Here is a 27,826-nt window from a genome sequence, read left to right as displayed (position 1 = left end):
TGTCAAGGAGGTGACTTTAAGAACCGAATAGTTAAAATTCACATTTTATACAGATTTATACTACACATTTAATAAAAAATAGAGTGTAATATTCAATAAAATTAAATACACAAAGAGTAACACTATACAAATGGTCTATAAAAGCTCTTCCCCCCCCCGTAAGGCGGTTTGCAGTCTGCTCTATAGTCACGGGCAATAAATAATGTACCTTTGGTTTTTCTGACCATTTCACTATTAAATGTACAGTACAACTAAAACCTATTTCTGGATGAGATGTTTCACATGAACCACAGCATTTTGTACATCTAAATACGTTATATGGCTTTTCTGTTATTCATCACTTTCATATTCTTCCTCTTCTTCACCTATGGGGTAGGACTGGATGTTGTTCTGGGTGTACATTTTTGTTTTCACAGGACAGTTGTGATCCATGAGTATTGCCTGGAAGAAAACAGAGTGAGAGTATTTCTGCTTAACATCCAGCTGAGTCTGGGGCTGATCCACCACACAGCCAGCATGCTGCATGCACCACTCAGGGATTCACCTCTCCTCCCTTGAGGTAGAGCCCAAACTGATTGCAGTTAGGGTAAATTGAGTCCACAGGTCTGTGAGGTGGGATCTTGGCCCTAAAGACATCTCTGGAAAATTTCTCTTTCCAGTATTTCAGCCCATGTATTATTGAAATACATTCACCTGCTCTCCAGATACAGTAGTTTACCCCTCCCATATTTAATCTCCACTTATTAAAAACTGGATGAATGGTCAAGAGCAGTCCTACTGCTTCCAGCCAGTTCTCTTTTACTGCTTATGTTCCCTCTTTCCATGGAGATCCAGAACAGCATAACTGAGGGTAATGCCAAGAGGGGCAGTCCCACTACTGTGCCTTGCCCCCCATGGCAAGCTGAAAGTGGTAATCATGCTAAGGGCCAGATGCAGTACTAAATTCTCTGGGTTGAATTTTCCCAAGGAGTTTTGGAGCCATTGTGTAGTGTTCTTCATGGTGAATGTGATTAAGGGGGTTAATTAACTGTGCAAAGACCACAATTTTGGAGCCCTCCTTTTGACTCTCCAACCTGAAAGAATAGGTCCATCATTTTACTGCCATAAGCCACTTTGGGAACAGGAGCTATTTTGCATTTAAAGGTATGTTAGAGGTGGCAGATGCTGGAAGGTGTCGGAGCCATGGGGAGAGATCCTGTCCCTTCAGGGATTGTGATGTTACAAATGAAACTGTCAGGGACCAGGGAAGCACCTGGTAAATCTTATATTGCCAGGAAACAGCAGCTGATTTACTTTTTTTTTTTCTTTCTGTTCCTCAGCCTTATTTAATATATGGAAACCAAAACAAACTAAACCAGTGCAGTCAGCAAAGGTCATGACAAGGGATTAACTGGGATCTCTGGGATTCTGCAGTCCAAATATGAGCAAAACAGAAGGTCTTTGGCCTCACATGCACCATTATTTCAGCAAGATTCAATTTTCCACCTTCTGTGCTTCTGCCACTACGAAGTGAGCAGCACAAGCAGCAGGTGCTATCCTTGCCTTGCAGACATGTGCCACTGCAGAATAAGACCATGACCATGCAAGATCAGTTTCTTTTCACCCAAATGACAACCAGCACCTACATTTTGGGCCCAGGGCAGCCTTGTTCAGGAAGAGCAAGGATGGAGTGCTGGGTGGGCTAAACCTACAGCCTGTAACACTGTTCTTACACACCCTACTGTGGCTGGGGAACCCTGAGTGCTCTAGAGCATTAAGTCTTTGGCAAATTTATATAAAAAAAACCCCAAAACGCATTGGACAAGAGAAGCCATTGCTTTGTAGGGGCAAGTGAACTGCATGGAGGGAGGAGAAGGAGGAAAAAAGATGATGCAAAATATACTGTAGAGGACCATGGGAAAAAAACAGGTTTAGGCACACCAAGGAATAATTTTGTCAATTGCCCAATACAGTTCTGGCTCTTCAAGGAAAACAGAAATGCATTCTTTACTGACTCCACCACAGCATAGGCTGTTGCTGAGGGATGTCTGCAGGACCCTGTTTACTAAAAATCACATTTGTGACTTTGTAACATCTAACTACTAAAGAGTTTGCATTTATACATCTTGGACATAAAAAGAAGGGGGAGTTCATTCCAAAGTTAATGCCTGAGGGTGAAATACACTGTGCTGGTCCCATTTTGAGGAAATGAGAGGCAAAGATGCAAATATAAGTTACCATTTGTTTCATTGAAGAACCCAAAAGAAAAAAAAAAGAAACCAAGTTACTCTTACCATTTTCTCCTCTTTGGCAGGTGGACTTCGAAGGAAAAAGCACAGGGGAGCAAAGAGGATATCCACAATTCCTATAATTGTCATGAGCCATGGGAATCCAATTGCCTTGGCAATGGCACCACCAGCAGAGGGACCTTGCACAGATAAAAACCCTTTTCTGGAGATTGCTCAGACACAAAATTTTCAGCAGTCACTTTAAACGAGGCTAATTTTATATACAAACTCCTGTCTTATAAATGGGTTTGAGGAATGTAAAGACACGTTTGTAATTATATGACAAAACTTTCCTAGCTCCATACCCCACGTTCCTTGAGGAGATTAGAGATGTTCCTAAAGGCATCTGTGTCATGCACTCAAGGAGGCAGGGGGTCAGTGGGGAGTTACTCCCCTCACAGACTCTTGGAACACAGCTGTGGTGTTCATTTTAAGTGTTCCGAGGCCTCTTTCCTAGGCATATCCTATTTGTGTTCAGTGCCTTCAGACACCTCCAAGCCTCTTACAGCTAATGAAGTGAGCACAACATTGCTGCAGAGGGGAACAGATGCCAAACAATTCCCTCTGCTTTGGTTTCTTGCAGAAAATAAGAACCCCTTCTCATATAATCTGCAAGTGCCGCTGGGATTCACACCCGGCGTTGCAGCAGATTCCCTTTTCTTAACTGTGCTTTCCAGGCAGGGAAGGGCTGGACTTACCTATGGCAAAACCCATGCAAAAGGCAACGTCAGCTATTGCATACACACTGCCGTAGACTGACACGTGGCGCAGATCCACCAGGTAGCCCATGATTGGCATCATGGAGGAGTCCACCATTCCTGCTCGTGAGAGAGCAAAACATACTTCAGGAAAATGCTGTGCTTTTTTCCCCCTACTTTCAACATCTTGGTGAACTATGTGCTAAGAAGGGATGCAAAAGCAGCTAAAAGGATGCTTATTCATAGCTAAGCAAAAGATTTGTGTAAAAATAGTCTGTATTATCTTTGCTTTTTATGGTCTTTGCTGTGTCTGGGGTCATGTGTGGGCATGTATACAGGTGTACATGTGACACCTGCCAGAGGGCAGGAGAGATGCGAGCTTAAAGTGTATCCACACTGCCCAGCAACTGTCTGTGCAAAGCTCCCACCTCACATTACCAGCCAAGTAACTAGGGGATAGTTATCTGGTGTGAACTTAACATATACTGAAGGTCTAAAGACAGCATTAGCCCCCAGTCCCTCAAAATTACTTACAGTGTTTTTATCATGTCTCTTGATACACACCCTCATTTCTGGCAAGAAACAGCACAGACAGCTCGCAAAACTGCTGAGATGCTTGGGATCTGTAGTTGTGCCTGTGACATCTTTCCTCACTACACATCCCTCGTGTGTGAAGATGCCGCAGAACATTTGCTGAGCAGTGAAAACCAAGGCAGGGTCCCCACTGCAGCCTGCATGGCCCAGCATAAGGAAGGAGTTACTTGAGGAGTGCACGTGTGTGGGTTTGGGAATTCCTCTTTATGTACAAAAGAGTTAAGCCTTTTTTTTTCTGTGGAAATATCTATATAAATCCTTTTCCACTGCAGGGAAGACTCTGGGTTTGGGGCAGTGCACAGCTTCATTTCTGAAAGCAACATTTACATTCATGGACAGGTTGAAAGATCTGTTTAGGTCGATGGAGCAATTCTGGGCTTGGGGGTCCAGCTTGTCTAAGGCAGCCTGGTTCAAACACCCTGAGCACTGTCCTTTAATCCTTTTTGCTCTGCCTGCCTGTATGGGCCACAGCTGAGGCTTCACCACTGTTAGATCAGAATGGCAACAAAACTGATTTTCCATGTAACTTCATATCAAATCATTTTTACATAAACAACAGATTGTAAGAACTCATTGCAAATTTTCTTACCTATGGCAAATCCAACTCCAAAAGTTGGTGCTATGAGCCCATAAATGTTTTTAGCAAATGGTACCTATAAAGGAAATTTCAGGCAGTTAATTATGTCACACTGCACATACTAATGAGGTTAGTTTCTTTTTCTGAGATAAATTCTCCAAGCAGTTATGGCCCATATCTGAGAGCTTGATCCTTGTTCTGAGTTGTCATTTCAGACAACTGTGCCATTAAACCACTGACACAGTTACTATTATCAGCAAGAACAAACTGCTGAGTGACAGCTCAACAGAGGAGCATCCTCCTTTCAGAATCATCATTTCTAAAAATAAATGAAGCACTGAAATTGGAAAGCACTCAAAACTCTGATCTGGAACCTATTAACTACACATTGCTTAATAACATGTCATAAAAATCTCACTGGAAAAGGGCATATTTGAAGATGAGCACACAAACATTCACATGATTTAAAAGATGCATGATTGTCTACTTACACATAAAATACTTATTCCCACGATTAGCATCCCAAGCAAAGCACAAAGCCACCTATTAAAGAAGAAACGTCACTCAGAGATGGGTGATAATGAGATATTAGAGATGATCCTGAGTGTTTCAAAGCCATGTCTGAAGTGCTGAGTTAAACAGCAGAAGTAGCAATGTGTTCAAAAAGAAGCAATTTTGCTGCAATAGAACAAACTTTAATGATTTCCACTATCAATAAACTGCCCTGGGAAACACTGGAAATGGTACACAGAGAGACTGGAAGATCATTAGTATTTTTAAATTAACCATACCTTCCAATTTTGTGCGCAAGTATCCCAAAAAGATTCGTCCCAATGAGATAAGAGATGCTAGCTGGAAGAAAAGCAACGCCTGAAAAATACGAACGAGATGTTTTATCAGCAAGGACTTTAGTGAAGTGTTAGAAGAAACTAATAAATCCCAGACACTGCAATTTTGATCTAGACACATCTAATAGAGCCCAAAGAATCAAATATCCGGTTTGTTGCTTCCCATGAAATCTAAAGACATCATCTGTGAAATGCAGGAGCAACGTGATGCCTTTGAAAAGAGATTTTCAGCATCAGCTACAAGAACTGGTCTGGGAGAGGGGACAGAAAAACAAAGAGCAAAAAGTTTATATCTAACTACAGTAAGCTTTGGAATAGGTCAAGGAAAGCAACTCTCCTGCAGCTTCAGGGCTTATGGAGCATATGCTCAGCACATGCAGCCAGCCCAGGATGCTCAGGGGTGGGTGATTCCCCCCTGCAGGAGGGGACAGCAGAGCTGCTGTGGCTTTGCAAGAGACAGTCCCCCTCTAAACCTGGGAATTCCATGAAGCTTCCTGTTACAGGCAAGTTTGTAGTGCCATGATATGGCCCTTGGTCAAATCGAGACTGAAGTCAAGCATATATCAATAATGAAAGGGTAAAAAGCCTTTAAAAATTGTAATGAAACAATTTAGCCATATTTTTAATTTTTTAAAAAATTATGTATTGGTTTAAATAAATTTAAAAAAACTACCTGTAATAACTTGCAGATGAGGACACCTGAGTAAATTCTTTCTGACTCTCTCATCCCCTACCTCCACTTGCAAAAGCTCATTTTTGGCACCAGCAAATGTTTTTCTATCCTTGAGGTTGCCACAGCAGTGGCCTTATCTGGAGTAGATGCCATTGTATGTGACATCTCTGGCTTAAAAGCCAATTATTAAAGTCTGTACTGGAGGATTCATCCTCCCCTTACACAGAAGTCCCAGGGCAGGACACAGGCAGAGATGTGGAAAGCAGCCATGACATCAGGGTACATGACATGGCCTTCACATGTATATGCTCCTCATCTTTCACCAGGGCAACACAGATTTTCTCATTTCCTGCCTATCCATCTTCCTTCCCATCTCTCTGATATATTCATAAGAAAAAAATCAAGAGGTAATTTTTAGCACAGCAATATCCTGTGATTAAAAACCTTGTGGGTTACAGTGGTGATGCTGGGGAAAGACTTAATTTTCACCTGTGTAACCACAGCTACTTCAACACTGCTTGGAGCTGTCTGGTTATACCAAATGGTCACACAGAGCAGACCTTGGCAGCTGGAAAAGAGAAATAATACTGCAAATCTTGTAAAATAAGACTTGCACAGGTTGGTCTGTAAGCTGTGGTATTCTGAAGCAGAACCATAATTTTCTAAAGAGGTTTTATGCACAGTAATACTCATTGGTCACATCAAGGTTCTTCATACCTTTTTCAGATCATGCTTCAAACAGCTGCATTTCCAATTGCATGAGATAAGAATTTGCTTAAAACCCTGCAGTTCAAGGTACAATTTAAGAGGCTTAAAAATTTTAATTAATGCTGTCAAATCAGACAAAGGGAAATGGAGTCAATTACTTATATCATTAAGGGGTTAAATTAGTCTTAATTTAAAATGGGTATTTTTCTTCGAGTAACCTCTGTTCAATGAAGAGATTTGTGAATCTCATTTCTATTGCACCAGTAATATGAAACTAGTGAGGGAGGTAGATAAGCAATATTTATTTTTCCTTTTTGAGGCTCAAAGTACCTATGTTTGCGTGTTCACTTTGCTGTATTACAGGCTAGAGGTTATTGTCAGGTCCAGCAGCACTTTAAGAACTGCATCTGTGGCCACCCTAGATCTCAACTGCACTAATTGGAACTAAGGTTTGTGCTTTCTATAGGGTGTAGGGACACCTACATTAACAGAGAGTAGGAATATCAGCAGAACATCGTTTTTGTCAGGGATTTCTCTTTTTCTTTCAAATGCCATACACTGATTTTAAAAATACCCTCATGAAAGATCACAGCACAGGACACATCATTAAATTCATCAAGGACGTAGATGAAGGCTGGGCATCCCCCACTTAAGTAGTTTCACATCAACCTCTCACACATGGTTTGTCGCTCACTAGAATTTAACCCACTTTCTGGTGGTTTTTTCCCTGCTCTTGTTCACCTCAAAGAGAAAGTAACTGCCCCAGCTTTACTCTCTGGTGTAAATGGATTCATGGGGCATGTGCCCTGTTTGCCTGTGCACTTGGTTTCCCAAGATTGTGTCCCTGTTAAAAGTCAAAGAGGTCCAAGCTGGGGCTCCCCATTGCTTTCTGTTGAAAGGGATGATTAAGTAACCACTAAATGGATGTCAAATATACCAAATCCAAGGGAAAGTGCTCCTCACACCCTTGTGGCCACATTTTAAGCAAAAGTCCATGTTTCTACCACATGTTACCAGGATCAGCCTGGAAGGAGGCTGTGCTGCCACAAACACATTTTGTACCCAGCACAGTGCACCTGCTGCAGATTTCTCTGCCTGCCTGCTCAGGGCAATTCAAACTAGGAACTGAGGAGGGACTCCCAACAGGCAAAAAAAAAACCAAACAAAGGGTTTTGCTCTGCAGGGCTGGCTCTGCAGCTCCACAGGCACCTCGCAGCTACCCTGGCCAACACTCACTGCCAAAGCAGTGTTGGGATTCCCAATGGAGCTGGATTAACCCCAGTCCCAAGGCTGCCTGCAACTATTTTTCCTTGAAATGTGAATGTAGCCCATTACAGGAGCTTCGATTGCAATAACATCACCCCACTCTCTATTTTACTTACACACCAGTGTTTGTAATTGTTCAGCTTTAACACTGACACTTTAAAGATTGTAAAAAAAAAAAAAAAAAATTACCCTCCCCAAAGCACATAATCTTTAACAGAACTCAGACATTCAAAAGACAAAATATAGAGATGCAGACAATATACTGTACTTTACCAAGCTGCCATTTTTTTGAGCACATGGTCTCCATCATCCAAATGGGTAAAGCCGGTTCAAGCATAGCAATAGCCATGTTTGCAAAACAGATTGATCCTTAAAGAAAGAAGGGAAGGGGTCAAAAATAGCAGTAATTATTTCTTTTGACTATAAACAAAACACCATGTGAAGAATGGATGCTTTTATATAAAATATTGCACTTTTTACAGCCTTATTTTTCAGATGGTGATTAAATAGAACACAATGTAAAATCACTGAACACTAACTTTTTATATGTTTCTATTCTCCTAGAAATTCTACAATAAAGGTTAAGCTATTTCATAATGTGAAAGTTTGCAGTGAGCTTGATGACATTTGGAAAGTTCATGAGGTCTGTTGTACAAATGATTAGCTGAAACCACAATCACTTGGTCTTTACCTGGTCTCCTGGGGCAATTCCAGAGCCCTGTTGTGTAAGAGGCTCAGGCTCTGACCCTATGCCTCTGTTATCTGAGAGATCATGCCTATATCACGTGATGGGATGTGGAGGTCTTGATTGTAAAAATACCCAGATACAACCACAGGGAAGTCTGACCCCCACAAATGGGAATTTTCTGTCAAGATCCCATAGTCAGCAGCCAGGGAGCCTGTGCAGCAAACGTGGGTTTGGCTTTGAGCTTGCCCAGCCCTATGAATTTCAAATGCTTACGAATCTCTTTTGAATTCCTGGGCCTTTAATAACCCAGACACAAAGGGTAACAAGTGGTGGAAGTGCTGATTCAGTCTTGCCTGACAGCTCAGCTCTGCCCTACACCGCTGCCTGCAGATCCAGGCTCCAGTGGGTTTGTGTCGTGTTCATCTCTCCTCAGTAGTGCACTTCAGCTTTAGTGCAGGGATTATGAAACCCCATGGTATTTCTGTGGATTCAAGATGCCTTTCATGCTTACTCAAAAGACCCTCAGGCCCTCAAAGCTTAATGCAGGGCAACAGGACATGTCCCTTCTGATAATCCCTTATGAGATGGCTTTTGGAAATCACTGCTGGAAGTGACAACCTCAAACTTGTGTTCCCATCTTTCTTTCAAATATTTACAATCTCTGAAATGTAGGAAAATATTCTAGATTCTTCCAGCCATTTACTATACAAACTTTACTTTTTTTTAGAAAGAAAAACAGATTTTTTTCTGAGGTCAGAGAAACATTATTTCTCTCGGAACAAGTTCCTCATCATAAGGTTCAAAACCAAATGAGCACTGATGTCACTCTTTGCTCAAACCTGTCAGAATGTATTAGACTGTGTATCTGCAATTCCTAAAATGAGCTTGCTGGCTAGCTGGCTCACTCCCTTCCCGGGGCAAGGAGCAACAGTTCAGCCCTGCTTTGCCCTAAAGACAAAAGCCAACCTTTCCACTCGGGTGCAAGCTCCCAGAGTGTGTCTGTAAGGAGCCCCAGTTAAACACCTTGGGGCTGCCCTCTTCCAAGCCAAAATCAGCCATGCTCAAACAGCTTCCTTGATGCTGGAAAAAATATTTCAGGTTGCACAAAGTGCAGCCAGAGGAAGCAGGACCATTCTAACAGAGATGGCTTAAATAGCAAAGGTTTCATTCTACTAGGAGCAAAACTCACAAAGGAATGAGAAAGAGGTGTGCTTGCACATGTTTGTGGCACCTATTTCTCCTGAGGCCAGGAAGCATCACCAGAGCTTACCAAGGTACTCAGGGATATGGTGATAAAGGTGCTTCAGATCTCTGAAGTGTACCCCAAGAAAAAAGTGAGAGCCTGAGCTGGTACTCTGCAATCTCGGGGCAAAGTCCAAGACCCTGCTACCTCAGCAAAGCTTCCCCAAAAGAAAACAAAGGTTTTTTCCTCAGTCTTGCGTGGAGCTGACCTTTCTTTAAAGGGCCATGTATCAAGGGCATGAATCCTACATCTTTTCTTCCTTGAATTAGATTAAATGTCCTGTGCTGGAAGGTGTGAAATTGCAGCCTTCCAGCTGAATCCCATCTCCACAGCCAAGAACCCCCTCAGCTTTCAGCAGAGTGCCACAGACATCACTGGCATTTTCCTGTGAAAGAGCAGGCACCCAGCGAAAAGCTGTCACACTCAAGGACCTGTGTGCTCATGGTGACATCTGTCTCAGCTCTGGTTTTGGAATCTGATCATTTAAACTAACTAAACTCTGCCCATGCAACCTTGTCAGGCAGTGGCACCTGACTTTCCTGTAATCCCTGTCAGTGAGGTCTGGCTGCAAGGATGACACTGATTTCACTCCCTGAGCTCCCCCCAGCAGTGACAAAACATGTCAGGAACATTTCTTCTGCCTGGGTTGGTGATTACTGGTGGCACAGACTACGAAGCATCACATCTGACACAAACCAGAGTATTTGCCATTCAGCTCTGACAAAACCAAATCTGGTCTGCAAGGGAAATAAAGCAGGACAAGAGGCTGAGGTTAGAGAACATCAGCATTGTCTGTACAGTCAAAGCACTGGGCAGCCTCTGTCCTGGGAGGCAGAGACCCCAGGTGTTCTCCTTAATCCTATTGATAATCCATGGGAGAGACTTTCTCTTACTTTATATGCTTTAGCTGCTGTAAGAGAAGTTATTGAATCAGCTGAATGACAAATTTGATCTCTTATGACAAGTGCAGTCTTTGCTATTCTAGTCTCTCAAATGCTTTTACTCACTGGTCTTTTAATGCTCCAAGAATTTCTCAAGCAAAAGGGATTGTATAATTTAAGTCACAGCTCGACCAAGTCACAAAGTTAAGGTTATGGTAATTCCCTAAGATCAGCAAGAAACAGAGAACTTCAAGAAATGCCTGGAAGAATTGCTCTGTTGGACAAGCAAGTTAGGATGAAGAAAGAGAACTGTGAAAATAATTATCTGTTTCCAGGTATTTTATCAACATTAGAAAGGTCTGGGCTTAATTACAGACTTCAGAATAAGCATTCAACAATGTGCAATGCAAAAAGGCAAACTTCTCGTGAGACAGAAAGGCTCATTAGACAAATGACACAAATAATACCACAGACCATTCAACCCAAACCTTTTCTGAAATACAACCCATGCTCAAGAGACCAAACTAACTCCCTCTTCAAACAGAAATGAAGTTCTGTGTTGCTCCCTGTGCCTGCCTGTGATGTGCTGGGAATCCCTCACTCTGAGAGGCTTGGCCCAAGCCACTTGCCTCACAGGAAGTTTCCTGGCCACATCTCACTGCCTCAGCAGGTACCTGCAAGTCATTAGTGGCCTCTCAGTTGGAAAGACGTATTTATTTCAAGCTTTCTGCCTATTGTGCTCCTACTGGTATATTCACCCTGTATTACCAACACAATCTTAGATCTTTATGCAAAGTAAACCAGCAAATGATGACACTGTTAAAGCAGCTCAGCCCAAGGCATTCCAGGAAGCCAGAAATGACACCAATGGCTGGTTTAAAGAAGAAAAAAAAGGTCTGGTACCTGCTGCAATAATGATATACGGGTCCTTCAAAAGCATCAGTATAGGTGTCCCCTTCTGACTCTGCGAAACAAAACCTTGGGATTAGGAAAGGCAAAGTGGCACCCATTGCCTACAGTGTTTTACCTTAATACTCACTTCTGCCTGAGTTCTGGAGGGCTGCAGGACAAGTAACTGAACAGCTGTGGAAAGAAATCAATGCTGTAACACTCCTCCAGGAAGGAGGAGGGATGGCAGGGATAGGAAAAGGATGTGCTTCAGGGAGATACTGACGCAGGGTATCTACTGACCTCCATCGAACAGAGCCAGCGCTGCCAGCACCAGGAAAGGAGAACTCTTGCCCACAAACTCATACATGATGCTCCCAAAAGGTGGGCCCACTGCCAGGGAAAGGAAAGGACACAGCTGTGAAGCCTCTGACTCTGAACAGCCCACCTGCAAGCATTCAGACATCCAGCTACTGGCACAGAGCGACCAAAAATCCAGTTTAAAAATCCCAAAAAAGATTGTTGATCATGGCAATAACCATGTTCTTCATTCCCCAAAACACTCAGCAGTGTAAACAAAACCCAAGCATCTCAGATAGGACTGCCTGACACGTGTATCCACATAGGGAACGTCTGCTGCGGGAAAAGCTGTTTTTAACATGCACCATGAATCCAGTCTGGAGACTGCACAATACCATTAGACCCAGTGAGACCCTTCTGCTGCTTTCAGAGGTCCCAAGAACACGGCTGGGGGATAATTTCTTTTGCCAGCAGAGCCTCCAACTCACTGACCTAATACTCCCATAGCCAGGCCTCCAAGTGCAATTCCCATTGCGTTGCCTCTCTCCTCATCATCCGTGTACACAGTGGCAAGCAAACCCATCCCTACAGTTAAAAAGAAAAAAAAGAAGCAAAAGGGGAGAAAGAAAAGAAAAAAGTTCAGCACAAAAATAAGCATCTGTGTGCTACAGTTTGTGGTTATCATTTGCCACAGCTACTAAACGTTATACAGAAATGACCGAGTATTTCTCTCTGTGGGTATATATATATATACACACACATATATATATAGTCCCTCCCCATTGAACTAACTTCCAAGCACAAATGGTTTTGTCAATACCCATGGTCTCCAAGACCATGTTCTATTGTGCAGTATCAGTCAGGTAATTTAGTGATGCCCTTATTTGTTAGATTCTTTATGCATCTCTTTGTCACAGAGCTTTATGACGATGCTGTTCAATGAGCAGAAACAAAGCTTTTGACAAGTATTCACCTTTGTTTGTTTATACTTGGAGTGCACAAAGGTCTGGTGACCACTTAGCTCCAGTTGTGGTCAGCGCTCTGGGCAGGAGCTATTATGAAGAGCTGATTACTTTGTAAATGAGTATTTCGAGTCCAGCATCCAAAATGAAAGGATTCTTTTGACCTTTATCTTCACATGCCTTATTTCTGCACTTGATTATGAAACTTCATTACACAAAGGGAAACATGAAGCCTAATTTGCTCATCTTTTTGTGGAGCACTCAGACTCTGTAGACGTAAATGCTGCAGAAGAGTCCTTATAGAAATTAATCATTCTGTTTTCAAATCGAGATTTATGCAGGACTCAGCAAATAAGGTCCACAGCTACACAGAAAAGGAAAACAATACATTGTATGGTTGATCATTAAGTAAATACCATCCATCATGTGCATCAAAAGAGCAGAGGTCCTGTGTGGATTACCATGTTTATTGAAAAGAGTGGATGACATCAAATTGTCTACATGAACAGACGGAGAGCTGTTAGAGACCTGCATTAGAATTCACAATGAATGTGGGACTTGGGGAAATATTCTGGAAAACAAGAAGGAGAGGGCAATGCAGAGAAGATAACACAAGGTTTTACACATAGGTAGGAATGACTGCACACACAAATGCAGGGGAGTAAATGATTGGCAGCAATAGTACACAAAAATCCCCTTTGCCTGTGAGATGCACGGTGTGACTCTCACTGCTGGTGGCCCCTATAAGGAGTCAGAGCTGCTTCCCAGAGCTGTGTCTGGTTCTGGTGCAGCACAGGGAGAAAGCTGGGGGTGCCTGGAGACCATGGAGAGAATGGCAACGAGGGTGAGCAAGGGCTTGGAATAATACCTGTGAGGGACCACTGCAGGACTTCCAATTTAAAACCAGAGGGGAGGAAACTGATGTGAGAGGTGATAACAGTCTTACAATATGAAAAAGAGCCAGAAAGATAAAGAAAGGAAAATGTTCTTTGTGTTCTCTGAAGGATGGGAAGCAGAAACAAGTTCACATGGCAGAAAGGAGCCTTTAGATGAGACATCAGGAAAAAAACTTCCTGACCATAAAGGTACTTAAGCACAGAGCTGGATGCTGAGGGCAGTTCTGGAGGCTTCTGAGGTCATGCCTGTCAAGTGTGCATGAGGAATGACAGATACTAAGTTGATCCTGCCTTCAGGAAGGGGATGGACTAGATGGTCCCTTGGCCTTTTCTGCTCTTCTGTGTACATTGGCTGGGAAAAAAATAAAGTCATGTGCTCATCTAAGAGCCAGTAGCTCAAGATGCACCCTTGCACAGGGACTGAGTTAAAGCTGAACAATAGGTTTGATTCTGGCATGTGTTCCCTTGGGAAAGCTGGACTTGTAACCTTAACTGATGTCAGTTCCTGCTATTGCAGGAAATTTTTCCAAGATTGAAATATTCAGCATGAGCAAAACATATTATCTCCAGCCTCAACCTCAAGAATGCTCAAATAATTTGGGCTGAAAACCCATACTCCATTTTACCTACTCATTTAAAAATGAGACAGTTTCATTGGAAAGATATACTGAGGCCAAACTGGCAGCCAGCATGGTAAGCCCTTGAAAACAACATTTCATAACAGAAATTTCTGTAACAGACAGAGCTGCAGTTCTAACTGTAATAAGTACCAACATAAGTTCCCAGTGACCTTTAAAATGGCTAAAAATGAATTTAAAATGTTGAAGACACAGGTGCAGAAATCCCAGGGAGAGTGCAGTTCATTTAGTGCTCTTACCTCTACTGCAACCCAAATACCAAGGAAGTCTTAAAAGACATTTGCTTTTGAGCTACTTTATATGAAAGGGACAGAAAAAAAAAAAAAAATTGATTTAATTGAATATTTTTGTATAAATTATTGAATGTGCTGACAAAATTCAATCCAAAAAATGACTGAAAGTGATTTGCACTCTCCTCTATCACCTCTTCTCTTACCTGCCACCGAAGAGCAGGAGGAACCCACTCCTTGAAGGGACCTGGCAATAAATAGTAGTGCATAGCTTCCAGAGAAGGCAAACACTACAGAAAAAAAAAACAAACACAGAGGTAAATTTTTTAATTTGGTTAAGTCTAACTAGGTTAAGAAGCTAGATTTCTTGAAACTATCACAAAAACTTCCTACAATTTAGTCAAGTGTTTACAGTGACTTGTGCCACTTTCAATACTAACTGCATTATTTTCTCTTATTGCATTTAGATGTGTCAGTGTTGAATTGCTCTCAGGTGTCTAGGCCTCCAGCTAACACAGAATGCAAGATCCCAAGCAGTTTTAACTAATTACTTAGGATTTGATTACATCTGCTCTGATTCAGCTGCACACAGGAGGAGTAATAAGACTTTTTCTTTCCAGCCTCACCTCTCCACACTGCTTTGTTTGAGGCTTCCCAGTCTGGAGCTCCAGGCACTTGGGGAAAGCAGGATGTAAAACACACTCACCAATGTTTCCTCCAATAATGAGTGGGTGGAGAGAGCTTTTCCCAGGTGCTGCCAGCCCCGTGCCAGATGTGTGCAGCACAGCTGGCTGAAGGTGCAGGGAAGCCAGATCCACCTATTCAAAACCTGCAGGAAGTTCCTGCTCCTCCCAAAAGCAGAGACACTGCACCAGAGAACGTGCCACTCTTCTTTCCCCTAGAGATTTAAGCCCAGGCTTCACCCCCAACCACTCCCTGGATGCTGCACTCAGCCTGGCTGAATTCCCCACCCACAACACTGGAAAACAGGAGTGTCCCAAAAACCCAACCACATCTGTGCTTGTAGAGCCCATGTCATTGTAGATGTCATTAAATCTACAATGAGATTTTAAGGCTTTTTATCAGCTCCCATCTGTTGACCACTTAAGGAATTTTGCTGGCCAGGTTATAGCTGCTAGAAGCTGTTGTGCACCAATTAAACATGGGATCCACGTGCACTGCTCCCACCTGCCCAGTGGGGTTGTGCCTCTTGGGCTTTTCAACAGGTCTTATAGAAATCCCTACTATGTGGACAGAGAAAAATCAAGAAAAATAAAGGAAAAAAGGATTTCAGCAGATCAGTATTTCTCTCCTTTGCCATGAATTAGGCTCACTACTCTTGGCCACATCCCAACCAGAATTTATCTAACATGTTCCTAAAACACAGAGTTGTCAGTGGCTCTAAGACCAGGTCGTCATCTCTAGTAGCATTCAGTCCCCTTGAGCATACAGTTTTCAGATCATAGAATCATAGAATGTTTTGGGTTGGAAGAGACCATAAAGATCACCATGGCTCCAATCCCCTGCCATGGGCAGGGACACCTTCCACTATCCCAGGTTGCTCCAAGCCATGCCCAACCTGGCCTTGAGGACTTCCAGGGATGGGACACCCACATTTCTTCTGGGAAACCTGTCATTATTCTTTCTTTTATGTACAGTGGACATGGAAAACTGTTTGTCCCCTTCCTTTTTTGTCTTAGGCTCTAATATATCTTACATCTGCCTTCCGAGGCAAAAACAGTTCTTCCAGCGATCCTCACAGGCTTCGAATGACCCTTGATGTTCTCTGTGCTCTTTCTGTCTGGACCACAGCTTTAAATGTCAGGCCAAAACCAAACATAAAACAGCAGCTGAAGCCTTATCAATGCCATTAGAGCAGGCAAATTATCTCAGCTGACTTGCAGGCTGTGCTCCTGTTTGCACATCCCACAGCGATGTTTAGCAACGTTGTGATCCTGTTGACTCATACTCTACTCATGAGCCACTGCAGCCTCATGATCTTTCTGATAAGCCCCCATGATATCTACTTGTTCAGGGCTTTGCAAGACAGCTCTCCCATGGCTGTCTATTTAAAATTGTCTGAGCACTGCTCCAGATCTCAAAGACCTGAAAGATTCAGCTAAGGAAGAGGCCCACTGAGGTGGGATGGAGGGTTGTGATTAGAACACATTCCTAAGAGAGCACTTGTTCAATCTCATCAGTATCACCATCAACATGTGGCAGGCTCCCTTAAATTTTCCTTGGAAATCAGTCCCCTTATATCAACAACAAGAATTCCTCGTGGTAATTATTATGGACCATTTATTTAAAAGTTGTCCCTAGGCCAGACCAGATGAGATGTGGACACTTACTGATTGTTGAAACAAACATGATGCAGAAGCCAGCAAACAGTGGAATCTGGTAGCCTATTCTGGAAAACAAAAAGAACATTCAGATTTCTGAGGTTGTCCCATGGAGGTTTTGAGTTAGTCTTACATGAGTTCACACACCACACCACAAATCCAGCCTACAGTTTCTTAGTAGGCTTTGAACTATTTATTGTGGACCACAAGACCATATTTGTCCACATTACAAATTTATTTTCATCTGACACAACAGACTTTGCATATGAAATCCCTGGAAGAAATCCTTCTCATGATTGCCCTGATTGCCCTGTTCTCATTCTGTCTTAATTGTTCCCAATAAAACCCCTCTGAGCAGCCTCTACGAGGTTGCCAAAGATATGCCAAGGGAAGATTTGCCTGAGTGTGCTGAGCTTTGAAATATCCAGTCATGTTTCAATGCTCATCTGCTTCCATCGTCATGAGACAATGATTATAATGAGACATGGTCAAGCCAATGGCTTTTTTACTGGAAAAATTTGTCATCAGCTTTTCTGGGAGTTTTGCCTCAGGAGCACTGGAAGAGTCCCAAAGTGCCTGAGTATAATATTTTTGCTTTCCATGTGTTTATGAGTAGAAATGGAGCTGATCAAAGCTTTCTTCATTAGGACTCTAAACAGCCTGTAGAAATGCCTGGTTGCTCCAAGTATTTTCAAGTTTCCAGGAAATAAAGAATTTCCTGGCTGGAAAGCAAATACATTTTTTGAGAGGCTAAAACTGAAAATTCAACAACAACAACAACAAAAATCACAATATATTGTTTTTCACTCCATTAAAAATCTACCCTAGAGTCAAAACCTAGGTAGCTCTGAAGACAGTGTGCATATTCTATCCTGAACACTTTGTTCACAGCTTCATTTTTTGTAGGATTGTGCATCTCTAAATGTATTTGCCAGGACATTATTTAATGGTCAAATTCTTCAACAGTGGACAATGCTTTTCAGAGGAGCACTTCCAAAGGATTTCAGCTTCCAATGATTTGACAGTGTTGTGCATTTCAATGGGCAGTATTGGTTAAACGAGGTCAATCAAATAATGGAAGGGTCTACAATGGCCCTTTTAACTTTTAATAATAATAGTCATGACATTGGCAAACCAAAATACTTATTCTGAGCTTCATTTTTCCTTAATATTTTTATACAATCAAGAACCTTCAATAATGGAAAACCCTCTGAAGTGCAGGGCTAAAAGTTCATTGTTTGTCTCATTCTTGTGAATGAAAGAAATTGATCATTCACATGGTATTTTGCCTTAAATCATGACTGCATTAAAATATGATAGAAGCATAGTGCACAGATTCTTCTAGTTGAAATTTGTAAGCAGATGTTGTAAATATCCAGCAGAGATTGGTTACTCGTGTGCTACTTACCTGGACTAGCATCTCCAAAGCAAATTAAATCCCCATCACAAACTTCCTCTTAATAATAACTTCAATCTCTCAGCACCTGGATACATGGCATATAAGAGAGCAATATTTTTTTTTGCCTACTCTATTTAAAGTGAATGATTTTTCTACGCCAGCCTTTCTCTTGCTGTGTGTGTGGGATGCTGGTCTCCACTGGTGTTTCTGTGTACATGAGGAAATAAAAAATTACCTCTTGCCAACCTCTTACCTGCCTCAGAGATGAGGAGAGCACTTCCCTTCCCAGTGGGCCCAGGTAGAACAGGCCACAGAGTTTGATCATAACTGCTTTGATTTTGAGGTTTTTCAGTTAAAGAAAGCACTGATAGGAGTACAGACAAAAAAATAAACACTGCAGGTACGGATGCTGCTGGTGGTGGGAATTATCAGCTTTCTCTGGGGTATGAAAGCAAAAGGTGAATGTCCTTATGCCTTCTCCCACTGCAAAGTAAAGTAGGGCTGTGTCTCTCAAGGCCATCCCAGAGGTACCTAGGATGGACACCGTGGGGGAGAATTCTGCTTTCAGTACAGAATGCAAGCAATTCATAGACTTGACACTGGGCCTATGAGACAGCAATTTCTTTCTGCTACAAGTACATTGAAATAATATTCAGTTATTTGCATGAAGAGAAATGCCATCCAAACTGGCTCCCACATTCACGTTTCCATCGTTACATCAGGGACATGAGCCATGAGATCTTCCATAAGCATTCATGGGTTAAACACAGAGCATTGCTATCATACTAAATAAAGGAGATTTCAACTCTTCCAATAGGCTTCCTACGCCTGGGAAGTTTCTGGTGGTTGAAGGCAGGAAGAAAATAAGTATTTTGGAAGTCACATCCAATGCTCAGTGAAATCCTGTTGGAGCATTGCTCTCAATTTTTCCAGTCGCAGATATTATTCTTCCTTTTCCTTGGACAAACAGGGACACAGCAAGGTGGGAAGTGACACACAGCAGAGGGTGAGAGTTAAAGAAGTCCTTATAATACTCTGGAAAGATAATATTGCCTAGAGCATCTCCCATAATGTGGAGATGCACAGTTCTGGAGTGCTGTCCCTGCATGGGATTGCTGAACCTCTGAGTTGGCAGTTGTGCTACCACAAATGTCGAACCTGCAGCTGCATTCTCTGGTCTGTTAGAGAGCACAGACTGGGAGGTTTTGCCAAACCAGTAGACATACAACATAAACAATCACAAAAGGGAGAGGCCCCAGATGTAACAGCCCCTTCAGTGATTCTGTTCCTTGGTCCTGGGACATTCATGTTCTTTCCATGTGAAAAGAGTGAATATGACTTTCTCCTTCTCAGCCATGACATGGCACTCTCCATCACAGTTACCTCTCCATTTTGTTCCTCTGCATGTATACAGAACCAAAGAATATTACAGCCTCTCTCTTATTTTTTCTTGTTACTATGGGCAAGCATATAATTTTCTTGGGCACTCCTTTCAAAATCCTCCAAGCAATTCTGAAGCAGAGTCCAGCATGTCTCACCAAGGCTGCTTGCAGCTAAAAGTGCTTATTACAAGTATTTTTGATCTCTGAAAAAGTCTGAGTCACTACCTGAAGGAGGGAAGGGAAAGGCTGCCACTGATGGAGAATGCCCACAAGAGCTCCATTTCAGTCACAATGGCCCCAGATTGTAGGACTCTCAGGAAATGATTTATACCCATTAACAAGATTACCCCAGAATAAGACAACTGACTGGTGGTTCTGTGCAACAGTAAAATAAAGCTTACACTGACCAGGTGAGCAGCTGTGGATTATTAGAACCTAATTATCAATTACAGTGCTGCAAATCCACTGATTGCAACCTTGCTGTTACACAGCTCCATGGCACCCCTGTGAGCACCCATTGCTAGGTCTGTCCTGGCTGGCACTCTGGCTCTCCTTCACTGGCAGTGAAGACAGGGGAGGATTTATGGCAAGGAGAATATGTTCCTGGAGGTTTTGAACCAATGAACCATTTAATGTGTGTGTAGGTAAAGACAAACATGTAGGGTCAGCAGGGACAGGACATGTGGTCCCTGCACTCCCCACCTGCACGCTGGAGCACAGGGAAGGCAGAGGGACAGAGTGACCTGCAGAACAGATCACTTCAGTCTCCTGCCAACACCTGGAAGGAAAGCTCACACAGGAACTGAACTGTAAATAAGTAGCTACAAATGTTATTTATTCCTCTGCCTCCTCCTTTGTGTGTGTCTTGGGCACAAACACATTGTGGTCCTAGCTGCTCTCTCTCATGCAAAGGAGTTCAAAGCTATAGACAGGATAGTGTCAAAAAGATGATGATGAAAGTATCTAACAATTCTTTAATGTTTTTTGAGGCTGATATGGATAAGCATGAGGTTAAAACTACATATTTTTTCAGACTGATAAAAAAAAGAAGGGGACACACGTGGCAGAGGCATTGATCTGCTCTGGTGGTTGAAGGGTTGGCACAGCTGGGCTCACAGCCTGGTGCACAGAGCTTGGTGAGAGTTTGAAAAAAGCAATGGAATAAATCAGAGAATCACAGAATGCTTTGGGTTGGAAGGGAATTTAGACCCCATCTCCTTCCAACCCCCTGCCATGGGTAGGGACACCTTCCACTGGATCAGGTTGCTCAAAGCTCCATCCGACCTGGCCTTGAACACTTCCAGGGATGGGGCAGCCACAGCTTCTCTGGGCACCTGTTCCAGTACAGCTGGATAAACCAGTTATAAAGGGCAGCCTTTTGCACACTCTCTTCACTGGACAGCTTTAGGCAGAGCCTTCACTCCTCCCATGCCAGTGCATCCTTCTCACCAAGACCCCTGTGTCAAATTCTGTCCTTTATGTGCAGTTCCTTACCAATTTTGTTACCAGGAAAAATGTAATGTGCTTCTGACCCACAAAATCTTATCAGCTCTGCCCTGAAACCATGCCACAGTGGGAAGTGTGCTGTTGACTTCCTATGGCAAAGCCATCACCAGTGTTTGCTTTTCTAGGACTTTGTTAGGGCAGAGGGAACTTGTATTGTTTCAGGAATTGCAAACCTGTTCTCTGAGCCAGGTGTGTCTGGTATTCCATGGAAAGAGCTGGGCTTTAAATAGGGAATGTTTTTCTCAGAACCTACTCCTTGAATGAAACCAATTTTGAAATTTATGAAAACCTACTCCTTCAGTAATTATTAAAAAAGGGAAAACAGGCCTCCAAAACTTTCAGAAAACCTAAAAAATAGTGATTATTTGCACACTCATATGAGCAGAACATCCTGTTGCTGCTGTACAAACTCAAGCACTCAAAGCCAGTGCCTGGTGAAAACAAGCACCTGATTAAAATTCTAAACCACTCTTGAACAGCTATATTTGATGAAAAAATAAAGATCACTGTACACAGTGTGCTACTTATTTGAAAAAGAAAGCTACTGGGCATCTTAACCAACTGTGCACATTCATCTTGAAACAAGAAACCGTTTCTCCTTAAGCTTTGATATTTTGCTGGAATTTTGTAGACATAATAAAGGCAAAAAGCTTAACAGTAACCAAAGAGCTTATCGGTGGTAAGGAAGAGCCTTTCTAGCGATAACTCAGATATTTTCTGTTTGATTTATACCATCACAAATTTTAGCTGATCATATACATTGTTATTAGAAATTGTCAGTTTAAGAGGGGGAGGGTATCCAGTAACTTCTAGAGTTAATTGATAAATGTGTTAACTGATCTTTCCCACTAAACATTTCTCAGAAGAAAGGCAGATACCGGTACCAAGATACAAATAATGCATGAAAGAAAATCAGTGAACCCTAAATCTAATTTAGGGCCACTTTGCCATTAAGGCACTCCTTCTGCTGTATGAGGGAAGAGTTTGTCATGTGGGATGAGGGGATGACGTGCTCCTTGGTTTTCCTCCTCACACTCACTGCCCATCTGAGCAAACCTGCCCCTGTGACTGCGGTCACACACCCTGCCCTGGGCAAAAACCTGCAGGATGTTTCCAGGAGGAAACCTCAGCTCACAGCAGTGGAGTTCACACTGGTGTGGTGCCAACCCTGCCCCTAACAGGAAGGAGATGCTACAAGAACATCTCACTCCTCATTGCCAAGCCCAGGGATGCATCACGCACATCCCAGGAGCTGGCTCCAGGGGAGAGGTGTGACCACACGCCTTTCTCCTGCCTTGGCAGGCTCTGAAAATGGAGATGCTAACAGAAAAAGAGCAAGTATCAATAGTGTAATAATTTAGGTACTTAGGAAAAGTGACGCACCTAAAGAACTATTATAAAAATATTATTTGATGTTATGTTACTTTACCTGCAGATGAGCCATGATATCCTCACTAAACAGTACGGAAAATCCAGGTAAGAAAAATCATTTTTCCCCCTCAGCTTACAGCAATATTTGTGGAAAAGTAATTTTGTGGTGGCGTGCTTATATCTGTGTAGGTGATATGGATTGGTGATAAGGGGAAATGAGAGAGAAATGAAACTGTCTCTCTTAATCATTTAAAGCTTTTGTGTTTAGATCAGTTCCACAGATCAAGCACAGGTTTTGAATACATAACACTGTGAGCCCAAATGCTGCTTAGCCCTCCGCTGGATAATCTTTTATGAGATTGAAATAAAACCCTCAGGCTACACATATATATTTGTGTGGGTGTGTGTGTGTCTACATGTATGTATGTACATATATATGCTGTAAAGCCTAAGGTAGTTTTGGCTTCAAAATCTGAAATATCTAGCATTGGAGCTTTTTGGTTGTTTTAAATATTGTCACCTATGATGGACATTGACAGCTTAAACAAAAGTGTTCTACAAGTACAAATTTCTGCTGCATATTATCTTCTGAAAGGAATAATTCTTCTCTATGAAAACAGCTCACATAAGAAGTATGCAGATCAGTGACTGGGCTAAATACAATTTGGAGTTTATTTCCTTCAGAGATTGATCTCATAGTGTGTTTGGGAGGACTGAAGTGCTTCTGTGGGGAGCAGTCACACAAAATGCTAACAATGAAATCAAATTAATTATTAACATAAAAAATTTAAATTATATTATATTTACTCTTTAATCTTCATGTAAACATCATCAGTACTTGGATTTGGAGAGGGGCTTTAAGTCATTTATATCGGTGTTTATAAGCTTGATCCTGGGTTTAATAAATTTTCTGTAAAGTCCCATTTAAACCTATTTGGTTCAAGAAATCATATATTTGCAAGAAATCAGGGGGAGCAATTAGAAGGCTGGGCTGAATCATGTACTGATGGAAATGTGGGACCCACTGAACTTGGTGATGAACATGGCATCAGCAAAACTGGACACTTGCTCACTTTTCACTGAAGTCCACACAAATTTCCCACTGGTTCTCACCTCAGACAGCTCCAAACCATCACACACCAAATCGGACCAAGAGCTGCTCATCCCATCAGTGAGAGCAAGGAAGGGACCTGAACCCTGCCTACAGTTTCAACATCATCTTTGCCTAATGTGGGTGTCACAGGAATATTGACAATCTGTGTAAATACTACATTGAAGTGTCTTTTGGCCTCCTATAGCTATATGGGAGACAATTCAACACCATTTCAGCAAATGTTTCTATAAAAACCCGAGGTCTCAGGAGCTGGAGGAAAAGTGTATGATACTGACGGCTGATGTGCAGCTATTTTGGAAAGGGTGTGAACGTTTACAGGTGTTCACCAAATGTATTTCACTAAAATATTGCTCCAGAAAAAGCAAGAAGGCAGTAAGCCAGGGCCAAAAGAGAATTAAGAATAATTAGTTTCAAATACTAATCCAGGCTAAAACATGAGTGTGAAATCCTAAGTGATGGTGCAGCAGCAGTTCCGTACCTGTTTGTCAGAGGCCCTATGAAGGGGTTGGTCAGCAGCTGCACTGTTGCTTTTGAAGCGAACAAGAGACCGACTTGGACATTTTCATTCAGCAGCTCCTTGTCATCCTTGGGGCAGTCAGAGGGGGAAGGAGTCACACTGACAACCATTTGCTCTGTCTGGGTCTGGTGCAGCTCTCCAGGTCGTGTCTTGTCAGATTCGTTTCCCGTGACCATCGTTTCCATCGTCGAATTGTCGTAGTAGGAAAAGATGCTCTGAAAATTGTCCATCGTTGCTGAGGGGAGGTTAGGCTTAGCAGTCTGGATTTCTGTGGCATTTTTCTCGTGTTCGATGCTGTAAAGGTAACTGGGAATTATTGGCACTGGAAAAACAAATAGAATACATTGGCATCTTACTATCAGGTTGTTTGTAAATGGAATCACCAAGTTTTCTTGCTTGCTTTGCCATTAGTTGGGAAATACAAGGCTTTCCTACAGAGCCCATTCAGAAACAAATCTGAAAGAGAAGTTTGTTCACAGGAAAAAACACACCCATAACTCAGAAGTGCAGTTTAAAACAAAAAGTTCATTTACATTATTCTCTGTGTTTTGATAGTTTTCATAAGATTCTGTAAGGTTTTCTATACAGACATCATTAAGCAAAATATAAGAAGTATCAAAACCCATGACTGAAGCCTCTTTGTTGCACGTGGCTGCACAAAACCTTTTATTAGACTGTGAAAGCATGATTAATGAGAACAGCATTGGAATGATTATTAAATCAAAATATAAAATATACAATAAACCACATTTCTAAAATAAACCACAAAAATATTGATAAGTAGCAGCCATAAGAAGGAAAAAAATGTAACAGTCCTATATCAAGGGATCAGAACTAATGTGTTGATATTTGCATATCTCATTTTTTTATAAATTTACATTGAAAAGATCACCCAGAAGGAACCATCTTTACATGCTTTAGGATCTTAGCTGCAATTTAATTGCTCTAACATGTATCTCAGATATTAGGATTTCAGAGTTTGTAAAAACAGATGTCAGGTTCATTCCTTTTAACACAAGTGACAGACTCACCCCTTCCCATCCTGCATTTCGTCCTGAAAAAGCCCACCCTCCCAAGGCTGCAAGCTATAATAATTTCTAGGGCTTCTAGCATACATATTACTAAACAAGTGATTAAATATTAATAATTTTATAAGGAATTATATTGATGTAAAAAATTTTCCAAAATCAATTTGCAAAAAATAGATTTTTGTTTTATCTAAGGTCTACCTTGTGGCATCAACTTTTGATGAAGCCCCTTCAAGAAATTCAGGAGTCTGATTTGGAAGCTGAGCGCAGCATCACCTGAGAGCTGGCTCTGCACAGACCGAGTCATTTCCAGGACATCCATGAGCCACTGGTTTCTCTGAAACATTTTCTTTAAATTCTTATAAACTTTTGAATATGAGCAGTTCTAAATCTACCAGTGAAAAATATTCAATTGTTTTATTTGAGTAGATGCCTGAATCTTGACACTATCGCACTGAAGTAATTAAAAGTTGGATTTTAGACCTTGATCAAAACTTGGATTATTTTATTAAACTAACCCATGTAAGTGCTTTTCTTGAAAGTGAGTTAGATAGTTTTTTTATTAACCTATCATTTTCAGACCTATGTGGGGGAAAGAGGAGCTATCACAAGGAAACAGGCATCTCCAGTGTTATCTAGCCTGTTGTTTCAGTTGCATGACCACAGGAGAAAAAATTATGATGAGCTAAAAATACTGTTATCTCTCCTTCTGTGAAGTGTTAGTGGCGTTTAGTAGGAAAATGAAAAAAAAAAAAAAAAAGAAAAAGAGAAAAAGAAGAGTTATTGGGACCTTTTAATACCATTTCTTATCCTGCAATTAACATGGAAACAAAGCGAGACTTTGATGTCCACGGCGGCGCGTTTGCAATGCCCGGAATATAATTCATGGTTTAAAATAGCTAAATAAATAAATAAGTAAATAAATCAGTGGTTGAAAATGTTGGGTTTGAGAGCATTAATCAGGCATTCAGGGAGCACATCTGCCGCCGGAGATCATGCCTGGCATAAACCGGGAAACAAGCCCAAGCCCATTCCACCTACCGACTACGGTGAGCAGCATGTTGTCCAGCAGCAGGGCGATGAAGACGATGAGCAGGATGAGTTTGCGGGACTGGCGGCTCTCCCGCAGCCAGCGGAGCAGCCCGAGCTCGCCCCAAGCCATGCTCCGGCCCGGCTGCGGACACCCAGAGGCCGTGGGGCGGCGGGGACCGGCGGGGACCGGCGGGGACCCGGGCGGCAGCTGCGCTCCCGCAACCCCGCTCCGCGCTGCGCTCCCGCAACCCCGCTCCGCGCTGCGCTCCCGCAACCCCGCTCCGCGCTGCGCTCCCGCAACCCCGCTCCGCGCTGCGCTCCCGGCGCGCGTCCCCGGCCGGCCGCTCGCTGCCAGCGGCACGGCGGGAGCCGGGAGAGGAGGAGCGGGAGGAGGAGGAGAGGAGAGGAGAGGGGGCGGCACCTCTGGTCCCCGTGTGAGCCCGGGGAGCGCTCGCAGCGGCGCGGGGAGGGCTCCCCTCCTCTGTCCTCTTGTGCCCTCCTCTCTCTGTCCCTCCACCTCAGGCAGGGATGCTCCGGGCAGCCGGGGCGGGTTGGGTCGCGCCTGAGCATCTGTGTGCCCAGCCAACCTCTGTGTGCCCAGCGGGATGTGCCAGAACCTCTGTGTGCCCACCGGGATGCGCCGAGACAGGGGCAGGGAGGGGAAAAGTCGCTGCTCAGACAGCGGAGCACATCGGTGCGGCCTTTGGCGAGCCGCACGGAACAACTGCCTAAAATGGGGAATTTCATAGAATCTTAGAATATCGGAAGGGACCCACCGGGATCATCGAGCCCAACTCTCAGCCCTATGCAGGACACCCCAAGAATCCTACCACGTGCCTGAGAGCATTGTCCAAACGTTTCTTGAGCTCAGACAGTCTCGGTGCTGTGACCACACCTGGGGACTGTGTTCACTGCTGTGAACTTCCCTGGGGAGCCTGTTCCAGTGCTCAGCCACCCTCTGGGGGAGAAACGTCCTCCTGATATCCAGCCTAAACCTTCCCTAACTCAGCTTCATGCCGTTTCCTTGAGTCCTGTGACTGGTGATGAGAGGGAAGAGATCGGTACTTGCCCCTGAGCTTCCCCTCATGAAGACCCCAGTGAGGTCTCCCCTCAATTTTTCTCATCTTATCTGCATGGCATCCCAAGTGTTTGACTCACTTTATCAATTTCTTCTCAATTTATGTTAAAAAAGAGATTAACCACATTGAACTGGCCAAGAAACACATTTTAACAAAGGTTTAACTTCTGTAAAACTCTTGTCCTTCATATCACATAACACAAAACTTTCTTTTAGTCACCAAATACGGAACAAATACTTTGTGAACTGTTCTTTGCTTCACAGAGCTCCACTTTTGGAAAAACCCACTGAATGGGAGCTTCAGGAGTTCAGGAGCCCCAGATCCAAACGTGATGCTGAAGATAATGACATCATGTCTACTCAAGTCATTTACTTCTGTAGCTACATTGCTTGCTGTGCATTTTAATCACTTTAGTGGTTTTCATCTTGGGTGGGATGTGATTTCACTGCTAATGCAGTTTTCTCAGGAAAGGTGCTCAAACTTCTGCTGGTGCCTCTGTGGCAGCAGCCATTTCATGCTCTAAACACCCAGATTGAGAACAAAAGACATTTACACTGGAATTCTGCCAATGTCACTTATAGGAGGAGATAACTTTTTATGGTCTAAATTAGGCTCCTAGGTCTTAACCCGTCTCTGGGTGAACTTTGACAGGTCTTGGGAATGGGAATAAATTTTCAGGACAGAGGGTTATTTGCTATA

The 27,826-nt window shown here is 42.8% G+C and overlaps 1 protein-coding gene across 1 annotated transcript; it reads right to left on the bottom strand.

The window, feature by feature from the left end:
* Nucleotides 1–330: 330 nt before the first annotated feature.
* On the bottom strand, nt 331–26,178 carry SLC18A2 (solute carrier family 18 member A2; the record flags this gene model as incomplete). The annotated part of the gene is made up of 15 exons (XM_082285646.1): nt 331–441; nt 2,274–2,407; nt 2,966–3,085; nt 4,149–4,212; nt 4,628–4,679; nt 4,928–5,006; nt 7,905–8,000; nt 11,347–11,407; nt 11,483–11,526; nt 11,635–11,724; nt 12,124–12,216; nt 14,564–14,647; nt 16,709–16,767; nt 23,950–24,310; nt 26,058–26,178. The coding sequence occupies 15 exons, from the start codon at nt 26,176–26,178 to the stop codon at nt 331–333; spliced, it is 1,569 nt and encodes a 522-aa protein (XP_082141772.1).
* Nucleotides 26,179–27,826: the final 1,648 nt, after the last annotated feature.

This window comes from Coloeus monedula, assembly GCF_965178545.1.
Source record: "Coloeus monedula genome assembly, chromosome: 8".
Lineage (NCBI taxonomy): Eukaryota > Metazoa > Chordata > Aves > Passeriformes > Corvidae > Coloeus > Coloeus monedula.
Note: the sequence above shows the minus strand (reverse complement) of the source record. Positions and strands in the feature narration are given on the sequence as shown.